The 18,696-nt window shown below is 32.3% G+C and overlaps 2 protein-coding genes across 3 annotated transcripts; one reads left to right on the top strand and one right to left on the bottom strand.

Moving 5' to 3' along the window:
* Nucleotides 1-2,183: 2,183 nt before the first annotated feature.
* On the top strand, nt 2,184-4,073 carry LOC106312678 (fructose-bisphosphate aldolase, cytoplasmic isozyme-like). Its single transcript, XM_013750284.1, has 3 exons — nt 2,184-2,315; nt 2,647-2,874; nt 3,056-4,073. Exons 1-3 carry the CDS (start codon nt 2,288-2,290, stop codon nt 3,874-3,876), a joined length of 1,077 nt encoding a protein of 358 aa, XP_013605738.1. The 5' UTR covers nt 2,184-2,287; the 3' UTR covers nt 3,877-4,073.
* Nucleotides 4,074-4,701: 628 nt separating this feature from the next.
* Nucleotides 4,702-6,273, bottom strand: LOC106309613 (probable DNA double-strand break repair Rad50 ATPase). 2 transcript variants are annotated; one of them, XM_013746673.1, is made up of 4 exons: nt 5,784-6,273; nt 5,343-5,453; nt 5,106-5,186; nt 4,702-5,009 (listed from the first exon to the last, which is right to left on the bottom strand). In XM_013746673.1, the coding sequence occupies exons 1-4, from the start codon at nt 6,129-6,131 to the stop codon at nt 4,929-4,931; spliced, it is 621 nt and encodes a 206-aa protein (XP_013602127.1). In that variant the 5' UTR covers nt 6,132-6,273; the 3' UTR covers nt 4,702-4,928. The 2 variants fall into 2 exon arrangements, with proteins under 2 accessions (XP_013602127.1, XP_013602128.1); XM_013746674.1 differs by having other exon boundaries at nt 4,702-5,000.
* Nucleotides 6,274-18,696: the final 12,423 nt, after the last annotated feature.

The following is an 18,696-nucleotide window of genomic DNA, read 5'->3' as shown; positions in this document are numbered from 1 at the left end:
TATTAGCATGTGTTTCAAAAAAAAAGATATATAATTTAATAATATGAAAGTGTTGATTTTGTAAATTTTTCTGCCATAATCTAATAAAACTCACTTTTCCACTTAATGAAATTTCTTTTAATATTTTTGTTTCATTCTGTAATATTTTGTTGGTTGGTAAAATACTTGCAGAATCGCGTTGGAATCGTTCCACCATCCTGCAAAGTTGTCAATCAAAGCAATAACCTTAAAGACCGGTGGAAATCGCAGCTACCAACCAATTCAACGGTTAATTGCATATTCCATTGGCATATTTCCTTTTCAAATAGTTTTGTTGTTCTATGTCAACATCTCTATCTTTAATGCTTCTTTATTCATTTTCTTTTGGATCCTTCTCTATTCAAAACTAAGCCCACAATAACTTACGGGTAAAGCATTCTACCAAACTAGGAAAGGTTCTTTTTTTTCTTCATCTTATAACCGGAGCCTTTAACTCCGGTGGTAAAAGGTTTATAACTATTAGTCCCGCCATCTTAGTAGAGCCGGAAATTTTAATCATTGCCCGCGGACCCCGCCCTGTTTGATCCGCCGCGGAGAACCATGTGACATATTCGACCACTAGATGTTTGGACAAAGCTTGCAAATTAAAAAAAAAAAAAAAACATTTTGAAAAAAAAAAACATTTTCGTAAAATATATAAAAAACAATAAATATTTGTATAATTTTAATTATAAATATATTTTTTTAATAGTATTTTTAAAAAATAACTATTATATAAATAAAAAATAATTATTTTTAAATAAAATAATTATTATATAATTAGAAAATAATCATTTTTAATTAAAATAACTATTTTTAATATAATTAATATTACCCGCGGGTTTGGCGGGTTACCCGCGGGTTTTGGCGGGGCGGGTGCGGATATAAAAGTTTTTGTTTGCGGGTTATGCGGGTCGAGTTTTTAAATCGAAAAAATGATTCGACCCGCGGCGGGTCGGGGCGGGTTGACCCGCGAACCCAGCACTACATCTTAGTTTGAGCTTGGCCACTCGCATACGTTTTAAATGACAAAAAAAAAAACCTAATTTTCTACGGATTTCGTAATGATTATTCATTGGGCCTAGAAAATTTTTGGGTTACTAAAAAAAAATGATCTATATCCCAAAAAAATGATTTACATCCTTATATCATTACCGCCCTAAGAAAACTAGTAACTAGGTTTAAGGTGGTTTTGCATTTTTCAAGGCTCGTACACGTCTAAATGGGTTTGTATAGATAGACATTTTTGTGATTATGAACATTGATGATTCGAACTTAAAAAGAACATACCCAAACATGATCAAATCCAAATAGAACCATGATCAAATGAATTTGTCCACAGAATTCAAATAATTATACTATGTGTCGAAATGAATTGGTTTGTTCATGTCTAAACGCTAAATATATTGTATATACCTAAATAATCATGTCTAAATATTTTAACATTAGTGATTTGACCTCATTTCAATTTTGACTTATTTTTATAAAAGATTTTTAACACCCACTGATCAACGAATCCAGCCTACTTTTTTTACTCCCGATAAAATTGAACTTAGCATATTTAGTCTGATTCGCATAGATCTTTTTCTTTGGTAGATTTTGTTTCTTTTAATTTCCTAATGTCGTCTTAAAAACTGCATTTCATATTCTAACATCCGTTTCTTAATTACGCCATTAAATAGCTTAACATTTCTTTATTACGCTACGTCTTGTCGGTAGAAAGCAAAATACTGAGACAGTTTAATGATTCGTGGGTTTGAAGAGTCGCAGTACGCACCAGATCACATTTTTCTACGTTCGGAGATATCAAAGTCGCATTTTCCTGTAAACCTACTAAACAAAGTAGTTTAAAATTAGAATATTCTATGGAATTTCGTAGTCAAAACTTTCTAAATGCAAAAATTATGTGTTTAAACTAAATTATATAATTAGCTAGAAGGTTGAGCCTGAGGAAGTTCGAGCCGCTGTGCGGCCGAAGTCGTGCTTCACCGTAATCAACACGACAAGATACCAAAACTACCCTTCAGCAAGCTAGTCCTCTATGATTCAATTAATAAGGGGTAAAACCGAGATTAGCCATGTAAGATCCAACGGCTGAAAAACTTTCTTGGAGAACATGTCACAGATCTAACCCTTAAATTTTACTTTTTCACCAACCAATAGACTCTCCTCCGCATCTATAAATACCAAACAGTCTGGTCCACTTTTTTCCATCTCTCTCGTGTGCCTTCTCTATCAAAAACTTTTATCGATCTTTCCGTCATAAACCATGTCTGCCTTCACCAGCAAATTCGCCGGTAACGATCTCTTACACTCTATCATCACTCGAATCTGCTTATCCCGTCGTAGCTAAACGTATTCGATTCACTAGCGTAGTTTTCGTATAAGCCTTAGATCTGTTGTTTTGATTGTGATCGCGTGTTTAGCACTCTAGATCTGGATTAGTTGCTTCGTTGTATGAGTTGAATTGAATCTGTTGATAACCAAAACTAGCTCAGATCCGATTCACTGTTCATAAGCTGTATACTGATCTATAATGATCGGATCTAATCAACTGTATTCGCGATCTGAAGTTTTGTATCGTTCGTAATCGTTTATGCGTTTTTTTCTGTTTTGAATGTTTGGCAGATGAGCTGATCGCTAACGCTGCCTACATCGGCACACCTGGAAAAGGTATTCTCGCCGCCGATGAGTCCACCGGTACCATCGGAAAGCGTCTCGCGAGCATCAACGTCGAGAACGTTGAGACTAACAGACGTGCTCTCCGTGAGCTTCTCTTCACCGCCCCCGGTGCTCTCCCTTGCCTCAGCGGTGTCATCCTCTTCGAAGAGACTCTTTACCAAAAGAGTTCCGATGGTACGAATCCAATTCATTAGTGTAAAAGAGATAAAGTTAAAGGACTTAATTGTAATTAGTAAACTCTGTAATCTTGATTGTGAACATTTACTAATTACTATTAAGCCCTCCAACTATATCTCTCTTGCAATTAATCTCTGTTTATGTGTGAGGTTTCTTATTGTTTTTGTTTTGTACGCAGGCAAGCTTTTCGTTGATATTTTGAAGGAAGGAGGAGTCCTCCCAGGTATCAAAGTCGACAAGGGTACCGTCGAGCTAGCCGGAACCAACGGCGAGACCACCACTCAAGGTCTCGACGGTCTCGGTGAGCGTTGCAAGAAGTACTACGAAGCTGGTGCCCGTTTCGCCAAGTGGCGTGCGGTTCTCAAGATCGGCGAGAACGAGCCATCAGAGCATTCCATCCACGAGAACGCTTACGGGTTGGCTAGATACGCCGTCATCTGCCAGGAGAACGGTCTTGTACCAATCGTTGAGCCTGAGATCCTTGTCGACGGATCCCACGACATCCACAAGTGTGCTGCCGTCACCGAGCGTGTCCTCGCGGCTTGCTACAAGGCTCTTAGCGACCACCACGTTTTGCTTGAGGGAACTTTGTTGAAGCCTAACATGGTCACACCTGGATCCGACAGTGCCAAGGTTGCGCCAGAGGTTATCGCTGAGCACACCGTCCGTGCTCTTCAGAGAACGGTCCCAGCAGCTGTTCCAGCCATTGTTTTCTTGTCTGGTGGACAGAGCGAGGAGGAGGCGACCAAGAACTTGAACGCGATGAACCAGTTGAAGACCAAGAAGCCATGGTCATTGTCTTTCTCGTTCGGACGTGCGTTGCAACAGAGCACTTTGAAGACATGGGCAGGGAAAGAGGAGAATGTTAAGGCAGCTCAAGAGGCGTTGTATGTGAGGTGCAAGGCTAACTCTGAAGCCACACTCGGAACGTACAAAGGTGATGCTAAGCTTGGTGATGGAGCTGCAGAGAGCCTTCACGTGAAGGACTACAAGTACTGAGAATTCAACTTCAATGGTTTCTGTTGTGATGTCCTCATCAACACCCTCGATATATTTCTGAGGGTTTCTTCTACTTTTTGCTTGACATTATCGGCTTTTCGATTTTTGTTTTTCGATTTGTGTTTTGATTTAAGAATGATGAGTGTTTAAAAACGCCAAAATAAAATGCCATCTGAGGTTATTTCTGCTAAAGAACTTTATTATGTCTTTGGGGATTTGAACTTGAAGAACAAATGCACATGAAATCAATTTATGGATCAATGAAAGATAGGGGATTCTCTACCTATAGAATCAAATCACTTGACCTCACCAGTATTCTCCTCTGAAAGCGTCGAAAGCCTCACTTATTATGCAATGAGAAGAACAAAAGCATTTGCTTTCCAGATCATATTCGACCAAATAGTTTGGCAGTCTACGTATATTGGTAAAATGTTAAAATTAGCACATTGCTTTGTTTGTAGGAACGAATATTTCTATAGTTCCAGCACGATTAAATGATCCTATCTACTATTTAGCTGTGTTGTGGGACTTCTACTAAAGATCAAGTAGTGATGTTATTGTAATATGTTGAACATTTGAGTTTGTAAACAATATTTGGGAAGTGTTCACAAACCCCACTTATTATTATTACTATTGCGTCTATTGTGAGTCAAGCAAGACCACCGTTACTTTGACAGGAAGTCAGTTCGTTTCTATTTCAAAAGCACACGCTCGTCGGCGAGAGGCTACTTTTCCAAAAAGTGAAAAAACTAAGCAAATAGTTAAGGTGGGAAAATAAATTAAAATAAAGCCAAAAACTGAAATAAATAAAATAATATTTGAAAGTGAACAAGAAAAAGGATTAGTCAAACTTACAAACCATTTAGTATTCAGCATTACCTTCCCTAATATGGTTAATCAAAAAAAAAACATAAACACCCATCATAGTTCTACAAATCAACCAACAAACCATTTAAGAAAACTAAAACACTTGGACAAAAGACAAATAAATAAATACATCAAAGATAACATAACCCAAATAAGCCAAATTAGTTCTTCACTGAGATAGAGAATCAGTCGGTTTGTACGCCCATGCTAAGCTCCTCAAGTTTCTTCAACCTCAGCTTCTCGCTTTCTCCAACCAACTGTCCCATCTCCCCAGGGAGAAATTTAGAAGAACAAACCAACACCGGTTAGTGTATGTTCAACTCCTGATTCAGTGAAATTAGAACCTAGAATTCAAAACTAACCTCCATTAGCTTGGTGAGCAGCTGAACTTTCTCACGATTCTTCTCATTGAATGTATCCAATGCCTCTTTATATTCCCTTTCCTGTTTCATGTCATCCACACACATCATAACAACCCAAACCTATTGACTTTGGCATTTTGTAATTGCAATTTTGAGTTTGGGTTAGGTAAAGACCAACACTTTGTAGTAATGAGACAGGTTTTACCAGCAACTACTCTTGAAAAATATATACTGTACCTTCTTTTGAACGGTTGCGCCTAATGGTTTGAGTTCTTTGTTAACGCTATCGATCTTCTTACGCACCCAAGAAACTTCCTTCCTCATTGGATCTGCCATAGACTCAAGCTCCTGAAACAATCATCATTTCCACAAAAAGTCAAAATCTTGACTTGTGAAAAACCCATCAAGAAGAAAAAAAAAGCTAATGTTCAGATCACAGAGCTGCTTTGCAAGTTTAATCTTAGCTTTTAACTTACAAATTTATCAACAAAACTTGTTATTTGTTCAACAAATTGAGTACATGCAAAACCCATTAGCTTACAAATATAAGATCTTGATTTTAATCAGCCAATGATAAGTCAGTTACGAGTTAGTTAACTCAATAAAACAGAGTATGTACTAGAGTTAGAAACAGAGGTTCATTGCTCTGTTTTGAAAAAAAACAAGAATCAGACAAACCTCGCGGATGTTGGCGAGACGTCGGTTTTCTTCCTCGACCCGACCAAGCTGAGTCTTGACCCGTTCACGAACCTCCATTTTCCTCTTCTCGATCTCATCCTCTTTAGCCCTAAAAGCAGAGAGAGCAGAACGAGCCATCTCCTCGTCTTCTCTAGACATCTGACTGCTGAAGCTGAAGCTCATCATCTGCTGGCTCTGCGGCTGAGAAGGATCCGTCGTCTGCATCTTCGGTTTCTCTTCTTCTTCCTTGTGGTTGTTACTGTTACTGTTCTTCTTCCTCTTCCTCAAGCCGCAGCAGGAACGCGACTGATGCAGTTCCTCTGTGGAACTCCGGTGAGGTTCTTCCATTGACCCTATTTTTACTTATTGGGATTGAATCGAAGCAACAGCTTTTGTAATGGCGGACGTGTGTGGTGGAATGAGTTTTGACGGTCTCTTGTCTCTGTCCTCTTCTTCTCACTCTTTTATATCTTTGTTTGCTTTCTCTTTTGTTTTAACGTATCCGTTAAGTTCGTAGTTCTCAAAACTAGGCCTCCGACGGATATCCGGGCAAATTTTAACGTATCCGGCGGATCCATAATTTTACTATCCTTATCCGGATCCAGATTTGGATTTTTAAAATAAATAAATAAATAATATTAATATATATATGATATTAAAAATAATTTTTTTAAAAAAAATATATAATGTTTTAATTATTTCTATGTATAATATTACAAAATTTACATACAATTTACCTATACTATTATAAAATGAAAATATATTAAATAAAGTTAGTTTTTATATATAGATATTATTATTTTTGAAATAGTTATTTATAAATCTTATGGATCCGGATATCCGGACTTAAAAATCAAGATATTTGGATTCGGATCCAGTTTTGACGGATCTAACATTTTACTATCCGGATCCGGATTCGGCCCCTTCGGATATCCGGATTTTCGGATCGGATCCAGATCGAATCTCGGATCGAATCCAGATCTCGGATAAAAGTTCGAGGCCTACTCAAAACTATACTTTAATTACATGTCCGTTTGATGATTATTGTTTTATTTTTTTCAAATTTATTTTTGTTTCTAATTAGACGTTTTCAATGTCAAAGTGGTGGGATCTCAGCCGTCATCTCATTTATTAATTGAATATCATTTAAAAAATTATAATCTTAAATTTATATTAATTAAAAAGAGATTTTGCTTAGTTGTCACCTAATTAAGAGGACAATTTAGCTTACGTGCTGACTTAAAAATCAATTGAAAATAATGTTGGTCTAATCTAATTACTAGCGAAGATTATATTAATTCAAAATATAAGAAGCGTGTATTATTCCTTTAAATAAAAGCTACGAAATTACCTAATATGATTAACATATATATGGCAATTAATGACTATGAATAATAAAGATTTGATAATAATTTTTGCATCATTCTTCATTTTTTTTTAACTTTTATATTATTAAAAAAATCACATTAACCATATAATAAAAAATTAAATTTTTTCTTATATGTTATATTTTAATTTTTTTAAACGACTTTAAATTACAAAAATGAGGAAACCTTATATGTTAGATTTTTCCTTATATGTTATATTCTAAATTTTGTAACAACTTTAAATTACAAAAATGTAAGTTTTCCGTAAGCATACGGCTAAAAGCATTAAAATGACATGCATCAATTCGATGGTTAATATGAAACCTTTCAAAACCATATCGAAGATAAATGTCAAAATAATTCAATTGTGAAAACAATATTGTTCATTTTTTTTCAAAAATGTGTTCGGTGAAAAAAATAAAGTTTTTGTGTTATAATCTGTTTAACTAGATTTGGACTCGCACAACCGTGCGGATATTAATTTTCATGTTTATATATATTTTACATAATTAAAATATATTTTTTTAAGTTACTTATATATTAAAATGTTTATATATAATTATTTTAAATATAACAATTTGATAGTTTTCATGCCGTAAGTTAATTGATTATTTCAAATTATCACATATATTTGGTATTTTTTATTATATATATTTTAATTTTATTTATTATTCAATTATTATGATCATGATCCGTAATTCAAAGCGCTAGGTTTCATTTATCAATATTTTATTATGTGTATTCATTTAAGATAATAACTATATATATATATATATATAAGTTTAAGATAAGTTAATTTTATACATGAATTATCTAATTTACTAATGTTAACCCGTTCTACTAACATATTATATTTCTAGCATAAATTTTTAATGTTTATAAAAATAAAATATATTAATTTATCAGTTTAAAATAATTTTATCATATTTAGTTAAATACAATGTTTTATTTTAAAATGATAGATATAACTATAAAATAGTAAAATTAATTAAATATAATGTTTATAAAAGATAACTCAGTATATATATATATATGTATATGTATAATAACATTAATTTCATTACTAATTACAAAATTAGTGAAAATATTTATATACAATTTTTGATAATTAAGATATTGTTATAATATTTTTCAACACATTTATTAAAAAAATTAAACATATATATATTTATATTTTAAATTAAAAGATATCAAATTATATTATGATTTAAGTAGTTAAAAGATTATATATTAGCATTTAGGAAATACATTTAATAAAACATTTAAATGATGATACAAATAAAAATATAATACATGAATCAAAGTGAGTTTGTTAATCAATCCGGGTTTTTAGGAGTCGCTGTTATATTAGGAATGATATATTATTAATTCATATTATTAGTAATAAATGAATGATAAATAATTTCTAGCGAAAGTCTATTTTTTTAAAAAATCACACATGAATCAAGGTTGTGATTTCTATTTTAATATATAAGATGTCTAGTCCAATCAACCCATGATATATTAATTATAGTTTAGTTTCACAATTATATAATAACAATAAAAAAACATTGTATATGTATAAAATGATCAAAATATATATAAAAAATTGTCGATAATATATACAAATAAACTCACTTTATCCTATCCTAGTATTTCATTATTAGATAATAAATAGTTTGATCAGTTGATCTAATCCTTAAATATCTGGTTGTTTAGAGACAGCTAGATATTTGCGATTATAGAATTTATAGTTATACAGAGAATTTCAACCCAAAAAAAAAAGTTATACAGAGATACTGATACGGATTTTTCTAAATTTGAAAATACTAATACGGAATATAGTACACTATTTTTTCATTTATTATAGTTTAAGAAAAATACTTTTCACGCTATCAAATAGAAAACGAAAAGTAGTTCTTCATTTGTTTTCCTTTTTTTCATTTGTTTTCTTAAGAAAAACGTTATATATTCAGTATAAATAACATTATATTTCCATATTATCATTATTATAAAATAAGTAATTGACTGACAACTCCTTTAGTTTCATCTTATTTGATGATCAAATTATGTTTGTTAATTAGTGTCTCCAGCATATGAGCTTAACAAACTCCAAACACGGTACGATACGAACCATTGAAAATTAAGATTCGAATGGCTACGAAAGAACTGCACTGTCGTAAATAATAACAAAAATTTCTACTTGTATTTATATATTTATATTTTTTTTATTAAAACCGTATTGCGGTTGTTCCATACGTTACTTATTCAGACCCTGAAATTTGTTTTTTTATATCATAAAATATTTAATCTTTTTTCTTGCTAAATGATTGGAATAGCCTTGAACACTTTGGAAAATCTTATTTTTCGGATAAAATATTTTCTAATATCTTTCTCGTCGATTTCTCTTTATCATACAAAGATTCTAACTATTAATTTTGTCTTCTGGTTGTTGACATTAATATGTTACCGGTCAATTTCAGGAATCATTTATTGTGTTTATCTTCATCTGTATATCATTGAATGTTAGTAAATGCAAAATTTGTTTTTATCTATTTAATATGGGAATACGTTGTCACTTGCCACTTGGCGTTATCTAGTTTTAAATGAAAACTATCTTAGAAAATACTATGACGGCTGTAAAGCAAAAGCCGAAGTGGGAGGATATTACCAAGACAATAAGCTTTCATAAGTGATTATGTTGTTGACATATAAAGACAGGAAGAGGAGGCAGCTCACCAAATCATTCGGCCAGCAGTATCAACTTCTTTCCAACTCTTACCAGAAAAAAAAAAAGAAATTACCACCTTCCCTTCTTAAACTGACATTTAATTGTTTCAGTTCTATATTTTGCCGTTTAAATGTAGCCTATCACCGCCAAAAGTTTTTGATGAGATCTTAAGCAGTGAGTTGCATCTTGCTTATGTGGTAATTGGTATACTGGTATGTTCCAAGTTTGGCTTGAGAATGTGATGGCCCTCCAAACAAACAAGCGAAGACAAGAAACCGATTCTACCTTCAAGACTGGTGTATTGTCTTGGTTACAATATATGACGTATACTTTTTCGTCAATACAAAGAATCTAAAACGACGCAAACAATTAAAAACTGTTTAAAGAAATCTATATGAGCAATATATCACAGTTGTAGAAAAAAAATATATTGTTTTCGAGTATTCTATGCTGGCTTATACATAACTGTATTGTTTGTAAAGGCATTTTAGAAATGTAAGAAGTTTAATATATTTATATATCCTCATTTATTCCACGTTTTTAATGATTCATATACCATCTTCAACAGTTTTGAACCGTCTATTGCAAAACTACTTGTATAAAAGTTACACATATAAGTTACTTGCAAAAGTTACTTTTATACAGTTCACGAGTGTGATGCATACACTTCAGGCTGGCTTTTGGAATGTGTGAAGATGGCAAATGCACATGATTCACCACATATTTGCAATCGAATTTTGAAGCTTTTTAAAATGAAAAAAAAGAAATAGGTATGTTTTATAATATTACAGATGCCTGCAAAACTGACTTGTTTTATAATATATTTATATTGCAGATGAACCATATCATATCAACGATTGGGGCTGATAACATAGTGGGGGAAACGGAACACAAACAGAACATATATAGACTTAATAAAACAAATGATATTGTTGTGTATGAAGCTAGGTTATTCACTTATTTGGTTATGCGTTATTTTGCCTTTGAAAACAGAAAATCTTTCGAACTTGAAAGGAAATCAAGGAAGACATGCATGCATATCTCATACTACAGCGATATCGAGTTCTCTAAAAAGAAAAAGTTATAAGAGAAAACATTTGTGGTTTATACTATACAAAGTCAAATATATTGAAGCTAATCAGCAAGTATGTGGAGCTTGAAAGGCATAACTTAGAGCATGATTAATTGAGGGTTATTAGGGTAAGGTTCTTAGTAGAATATAACAAACCGCCTCTTAACTTTTAACTAAAAAAACTAAGAGCCGGTTCTTAACTTTTTTAGTTAAAATTTAAGAGACGGTTTCTTATATTCCGCTAAGAACCTCACTCTAAAAACTCCCATTAATCATGTTCTTAGATTAGGATTAGGTCTTTTTGTCAACTGTTATTTTGTTCCGTTAGGTAAGGAATTGCAAAGAAAACTAGTATGCAGTGTTTTCTTTAAGTTTTGGAACATCTACATAAGATATCAGTTTTACCAAAAATAAAATATTGCTTGCAATTAAAAATGAGTACGTTTCACTTTGTAACAGACAATATGTATTTTCATGGATTTACCGATTTAGTGTGAGTGGTCTATAAAATCACTTTATTGGAATGTTTCATACTTTGTAGTAAAATAAAACTAGTCCCAATATCCATTAAGTGTCATTGCTCAATTCTGGTGGAGTTCGAATCCACCAAAAAGAGGAATACACTGGGCGAAATGAGAAAAAGTATGTTTGCAAAGAGAGGAGGGTGAGATTGGTTTCCGTATGATCCATGAGTTCAATCTGGTACTATTGGCAAAACAGTTATAGAGGTTTGTTCAATTTCCTGATTCTTTGGTTGTCCGGGTCTTGAAGAGAAGATACTATAGATTTAGTTCGTCACTAAGAGTAAACTCTGCTAGTAGCTCATCCTATGTGTAGTCTAGCACCTCTGCTGCAAGAAAGTTGTTATTACTGGGAATCAGACAGAAGATACATTCAGGTTATGAAGTCAAGGTGTGAGAGGATCCATGGATTCCAACGACCCATGCGAGACCAGCTATCCATGTAGCGCTAGTTATGCATTCTAATATGAGAGTTAGTGATCTCATTAACCAGGTATCGAAGGATTGGGATGTTGATCTTTTGGAGAACTATGTCAATCTTGATGACATACCACTCATAAGGAGTTTGGCCATACGCTCAGCTCATCGTCGTGATACATTCTGCTGGAACTACACAAGGAATGGCCAATACACGGTTGAATCTGGATATTGAGTGGCTTAGAATTTATTAAAGACACATGATGAAAAGGAAGTATTGGAGCCGAGCATCAAGAAGCTCCAAGCCTTTGCTTGGAAGTTAAAGACGCCTAAGAAGATATGTCATCTTATATGGCAATTGTTAACTGGTCATGTGGCAGTAACGAGAAACTTAGCAAGACGTACTATGAGGTGTGATAACTACTGCCCAAGATGTGGAGAACTAGAAGAATCTGTAACCCTTGTCATTTTCGAATGTCCGCCAGCGCTACAAGTTTGGTCCTTATCATCGACTCCAACAAGCCCAGATATATTTCGAGTACCACGTCTACACAAATGTGGATTACCTATTCTGGAGGAAAAGCAGCATTTTCGAGCCAAAGACAGAGATCTTTATCCCTGGATAGTCTGGTATATTTGGAAAGCTAGGAATGACAAACTCTTAAGGGGGATAGACAGAGATCCTTTAGATCTAGTTCGACATGTAGAAAGTGAATGCAAAGCATAGTTTGATGCAAAAGAAGTGGTACAACCAGTGGTACAAGATAACAATACTGAGGAACCCCAAACCATAAGTTTGGGTAATATTTGCTTGTTAGATAGGTTTTTGACAACTTCTGCTCACTTTAGCGGTTGTGGATGGGTCTGGATGGACAGTGGTGGGAACATTCAACTTATGGGAATAAGAAACTTCACTCGACGCGAATTAGCCTTGTATTCAGAAGTAGAAGCACTGTGGTGGGCAATGGAGAACATGCTTCAACATTCACCATGCGAAAGTTTTGGGACAGACTGTAAGGAGCTGATTGCAATGATAAAGGAACCTCATACTTGGCCAAATTTTGCGATGGAGAGTTACATTTTATTGGTTGTTCTATTCCACGAGCGCTTAAGCAGATTTCAGATTTTTTAGTTAAGACTGTTAGATCATTCCATAGAGAATTACATTTTATTGGTTGTTTTATTCCGATTTGGTTATCTAGGCCACTTCAAATTTGAGTAATAGAATGGGTTTTTGACGTTAAAAAAAAAAAAATTCACAAAAATGATTTCCTAAAACAAAAGGCATGATGATTGATACAACGAAGAAACCGGTGGCGGTAGGGGACCAAACGTGAACTGTAATTGTAACCTTCACAGAAATAGACGGCCCAGATTGTGAGATTACATGGTAGGGTCCATCTACCAGTGGGCCTACAGGGAAATCCACGAGGCATAATAGTTTTGCCGCGAGGGATGCTTGTTAACTGTGTATTGCAATATGTTTTCATTAACTATAAAACATGACTAATTTAATTGGTCATGTCGATTAGATAAAAAAACATGACCGTCTTTCAACAAGAATCTAACCAACCATGTTCACAAATTTACTAAAAAGAAGATTTTAGTATTTCTTTACTTAGCAGATAGCATTGATAGAACAAGGGATAACCTAAAAACAATGTTAAATTTTATATCAAATCATACAAACAGGGTATTTGACCCAAAAATAAAAAAAAAAATCATACAAAGAGAGTCGTGTTTGATACGAAGCAGATCAACCATATTCAACCATGGTATTTCCTTACTTAGCAGATAGCATTGATAGAACAACGGATAACCTGCAAACCGAAAACAATGTTAAATTTTATATCAAATCATACAAACATGATAGTGCTTGATACGAAGCAGATCAAACAGTGGCTTCCAGGCCAATTAGGCTAATTATTATTTTAGGGCCAATTTCCGTAAAGTTATCATTGGTTCGGTGCTTGAATAAGCTGATATAGCTGATCAGGTCATGAGTTTGAGATAGCTTAGCACCATTTTTGTATTATTATTTTTTTAAAAAAAAAATTTTAGGCTTCTAACCTAAAAAAAGTCGGGCACGGCCCTGTATACAAAAGTCAACCTAAAAAAATTTGGGAAAATTGTTTTTTAGAACAAAAAACTAGCAACTATGTCTCTTTAGACTAATCTATATTTTGTGTCATATTTTTCTATAATACCCTTTAATATTTATGAAAATAATTTTAATGAATAGTTTTACAAACAAAAAAAAATTAGAAAAATAGTAACATTTGTTAAAATAACTATATGAACTTGATGGTATATTTTCCAGTTATAAAAAGGTTAAAATTATAAATTTTAGATTATGTTCTAAAAAAAGTAGAAATGGCATTCTACGAAGTAGAAATGACATTCTACGAAGTAGAAAACGAAATCTACTTTTTTCATTTAATCTACAATGTTTAGAATACGTGATCTACGTAAATAGGAGTATTCTACAAATATGTAGAATACACATTCCGCGCTTAACCTACCATTCTAAAATTCTTAGAAATCAAAATCTACACATTAATCTAATTCTAAAACATGTAGAAACTGACTTCTACAGATTTACTATAAATCTAAAACATGTAGAAATCAAATTCTAAACATTACTATAATTCTAAAAAACTGTAGAAACTGATTTCTACATATTAGTTGTATTCTACGGATAAGAAATCAGTTCCTAAAAATATGGAAACAAAATATTTGAGAATATTCACTTTTATATTTTTTTTAAAAATCGATTTTAAAAAAAAAAACGAAAAAGGAACAAAATTCAAATTCAAAGGGGTGCTACTGGTTGTTGTCGATGGAACATTCTTGAAGAGGCGTGTCCTATTTTTAGAAATTCAAATTCCTATTTTTAGAAATTCAAATATTTGAGAATATTTGAGAATATTCACTTTCATCCCAGAGAAATCGAGTTTAAAGAGTTGAGATCATGCTTGGTCGGTTCAAATCAAGTGGGATTCAATCCGGATATAATCATACAAAACCAAAAAAATCGATTTGGGATTCTTTCCTCGGCACGGGATCGATCGATCTATTCTTACAGATCGGTCGATCTGTGTAAATCGACCTTCGCCGATCGAGTGAAATGGACCAGGTCGATCAGTATATATTTCGCGTTTTTTTTGTTCTGAATAATGATCGGGATCGATCGATCCACTATAACTTGTAAAGTGGGATCGATCGATCCCCCTTGTCGAACTCAATATATATCTTTTAAAAAAAATTACAATTTTAAGGGCATTACTGCCATTTTGGAAAAAAAATAGTCTAATAGGACATAAAGTAGTATAATTTAGTCTAAAGGGACATAATTACCATTTTTTTGCTCTAAAAAAACAGATTTCCCAAAAAATTTCTAGGCTTCTAACCTAAAAAGATTTCACAACGTGGTCGGGAATGTAGTACCAAAATAAAAAAATGGATCTGTGTTTCTATAATATTTACTCATTCATCTGTCCTTGTGTAGTTTCCAAATATAACACTGAATTTTCTCCAGCATTTTTTGTTGAGTCCTTGTCAGATCTAACACATATTGTTATTTTTGTGTTAGTTACATGGAAACGGAAGCATGTAAGTGAAAGCGGAAGCGGAAGCGTATGGAAGCGCATAAGCATTTTTTTAAAACAAAATTAGGAAGTAAATACGTATTGAAAGCGTATCCATATATATATACATACATATATATATACACATATATAAGAATATTTTTTAAATTTAGAACTAAAAATTATATGATTTAAATTTAAAATAAAGCATTTATTCATTTATAATAACTTTTGAAATGATTTCATATTAAAACTGTATTAATAAACATAAATTAAATTTAAAATAAATTATTATATTAATTATTTTTAATTATTTTTAATTAATTGACATAATATATTTGAATATATGATTTATCTTTAATAAAAATATCAATGAATAAAGATAATTTATAGTATTAATTTAATATTTGTATATTTCTATTCTTTCAATTCAATACTACTAAAATTTGAATTTTATATAAATTAAAACTATAATTTTATATTTTTATTGATATAAGACATTATGTTTTTTTAAAGAATTAATGGAATCGTTATTCTAAAACGGAATCGTAAGCTTCCAACGTGTTTTTAAAGAAAATATTTTAGAAGCGTTTAGGAAGCAAAATTCCGTAAATTTTCACAAGATTCTGATTCCGGTTCCGAAGCCGGGAAGCGGACATCCGATGAAGCTTCTGTGCAACGTAGGTTTCAGGTGGTTATCATCAATATATGATCGCTTTCCGATGTTTCAAATTTTTTTATTAAATTTGCCCTGGAAACAACGTCCACCGGAAAAACCGCCGTGGACTCAAGAAGCGGAAGAAGATCTAAAGACCGAAAGAAGCAGTATGGTGTTGTCCAAGATATTCATAATTTATATTTTGGTATAGTATATTTGGTATCAAAATATTTCGCTAAAACATTGGAGAAGAAAGCAACACATAGAAGATGTACTTTCTTTGTTGTATCGCGATATCCATATAATCGTTAACAATTGGTCATGTCAATTTTTATTTCTTATGGTTGAATCAATAAATTGGATTCTGAACATATAAATCTAAACTGGAACAAGGCCAATGTAATACACAAAGATAATTTGTGTTCGTAATGCGACAAAGAATCAAGAATTGCAAGAACTGGAATTGAATGTTGTTCTTATCCTTTTTATTTATGTGATTGTTGTTTTTTATTATTATGTATGTATTTGTGAATCTGTTTATTATCCGATTAATAAATTTAAGCTGTTAAAAAAAAGTCCTGGATAGTTGAATGTTTCCTCTTTTGTGGTTCATAATTTTATGATGGGCTTTATAATTCTTTTTGAGAAACTAGAAAAGAGTGAAAAGCCTACAAATTATAATCATTTGATATATCGGACAATAAGTCCACTAAACAATTTAAACGGACGACAAAAAAAAGTCCACTAAACAATCTATACATTCTTCCGAAGTCCAAAGTAACAGAATGAATGGGATCAGCAGCACAACGGAAAGTACGACTGATGGTACACTAAATACTAGATGCAGGATATGTAGAAGTAGAATGATTTTTTTTTTTGTCGACGATATGTAGAACGATTTTTTCAGTCAATTACACTGAACTTATTATTTATTTTAAATATAAAAGAATGATCATTTCAAAAATTCAACAAAAGTAACTTGGATCAGTATCTTCCATCACTTATATTTTTTTAAATCTTATTCTATTCGTTCCTTCTAATGTTTACTATTAACAACCCAAATATAATTATTCACTTCTCAGAGAATCAACCTCATTTTTTTCACATACAAATGAATGCATCATCTATTATGCTCACGACACCAGAACCAAACGAAAAGTTTATAGCTTATGGACGCTAACAAAATAGTTCACGCTAGACTGTATTTATAACAATGATAACATATCATCTGAACTTTTTTTTGGCTAAACTCTAATTATTATCAGCTGAAATATTTTTTGGGTTAGAAGAAAGTTAGACCCTTCATTTGGCAAAAATATACTCGCTCTGTTCCTAAATATAAGATGTTTAGGTAGAAATACACATATTAAGAAAATTACTTTTTGTCTAAAAAATATCATTAAAACTATAAATTAATGGTATTCAACCAATTACAAAATAGACTATTAAAATGTGATTGGATACACAATTTTTAATAAAGTAAAAGTTATCTAAAAGAATGAAAACATCTTATATATTGGAACATCAAAATTCTGTAAAACATCATACATTTAGAAACAGATGGAGTAGTAATCGTATTTAACTCTTTTTTGTTCCTTTTGGAATGGGAGTCGGTAATCATATAGTACATACTTAAAACTGCGTAATGACCGCATCCCTAGTCATGCCAGAAGAAGAGATTGAACTAGCTATTTTGTTCGAACCGAATAGAAAATTTCTGTTTTCGGTTCAGTTACAGTTTTGAGTTTGGTTTAATTTGGTAGGATTTTGAAAAAGAATTTGGTTTTTGGTCCGGTTTGGTTTTCAGTTTTCATTTTTTCTTTAAAAAAGTTAAATTAACCAAAAATAAATGAAATTATCCTACTAGTAGAATATTACACCCAATTTTAGCTGAAACAAAAAAAAATGATTATTCGGAAATAAAACTAAAAATCAAACGGAATCAGAAAACTAATTTTTTGGTTCACTTTGGCCGAACTGAATAAACCGAAACCAAAAATACCGATCCGAAAAAACTGAAGTGTCCGAAACCAAAAGGCTGGATTGAACCACTCAAGAGAACATATAAATATATAATTAGGCATGCATGTGGTATCACGTGAAGCCTCGCGTGCTGGCTTTAATGGCCTTTTAGGCCCATGTTGACTCAGCTTGGCTCTTCTGCTGTAATATATACTTCTTTTTTTGTCAACTAATATATACGTTTTATTCCTGGTAAAAAAAAGTATTAAATCAAAGTTTTTGACACAATGTCCTAGAAAACGTATTTGTCTTCTCATGGACATGTGGCGTCAAAACTTCTTACTGTCAATAGATAGACCAAATAGACCCAATCGTCAAAATCTGTGTGGATTCAAATAAAAACAATCAATGAACATAATAATTCTAATCCACAATTGTTTCTTTCTGAAACTTTTGTTAGTAATAGTCTATTAATAACCAAAACTGAACAATTCTGATAGACAATGGTGAAAACCGTGGCTGATGTAGAACTATTATTAATGGGAGACATAAAATTCTAATCAACTCATTTAAAATAAAAAAAAGTTTCATAACTAAAAAATTCCTTACAAAATTATCT

This window comes from Brassica oleracea, chromosome C8 (genome assembly GCF_000695525.1).
Source record: "Brassica oleracea var. oleracea cultivar TO1000 chromosome C8, BOL, whole genome shotgun sequence".
In the NCBI taxonomy this organism is placed as follows: Eukaryota; Viridiplantae; Streptophyta; class Magnoliopsida; order Brassicales; family Brassicaceae; genus Brassica; species Brassica oleracea.
The sequence above is the reverse complement of the archived record's forward strand: the minus strand, read 5'-3'. Positions and strand labels throughout refer to the sequence as shown.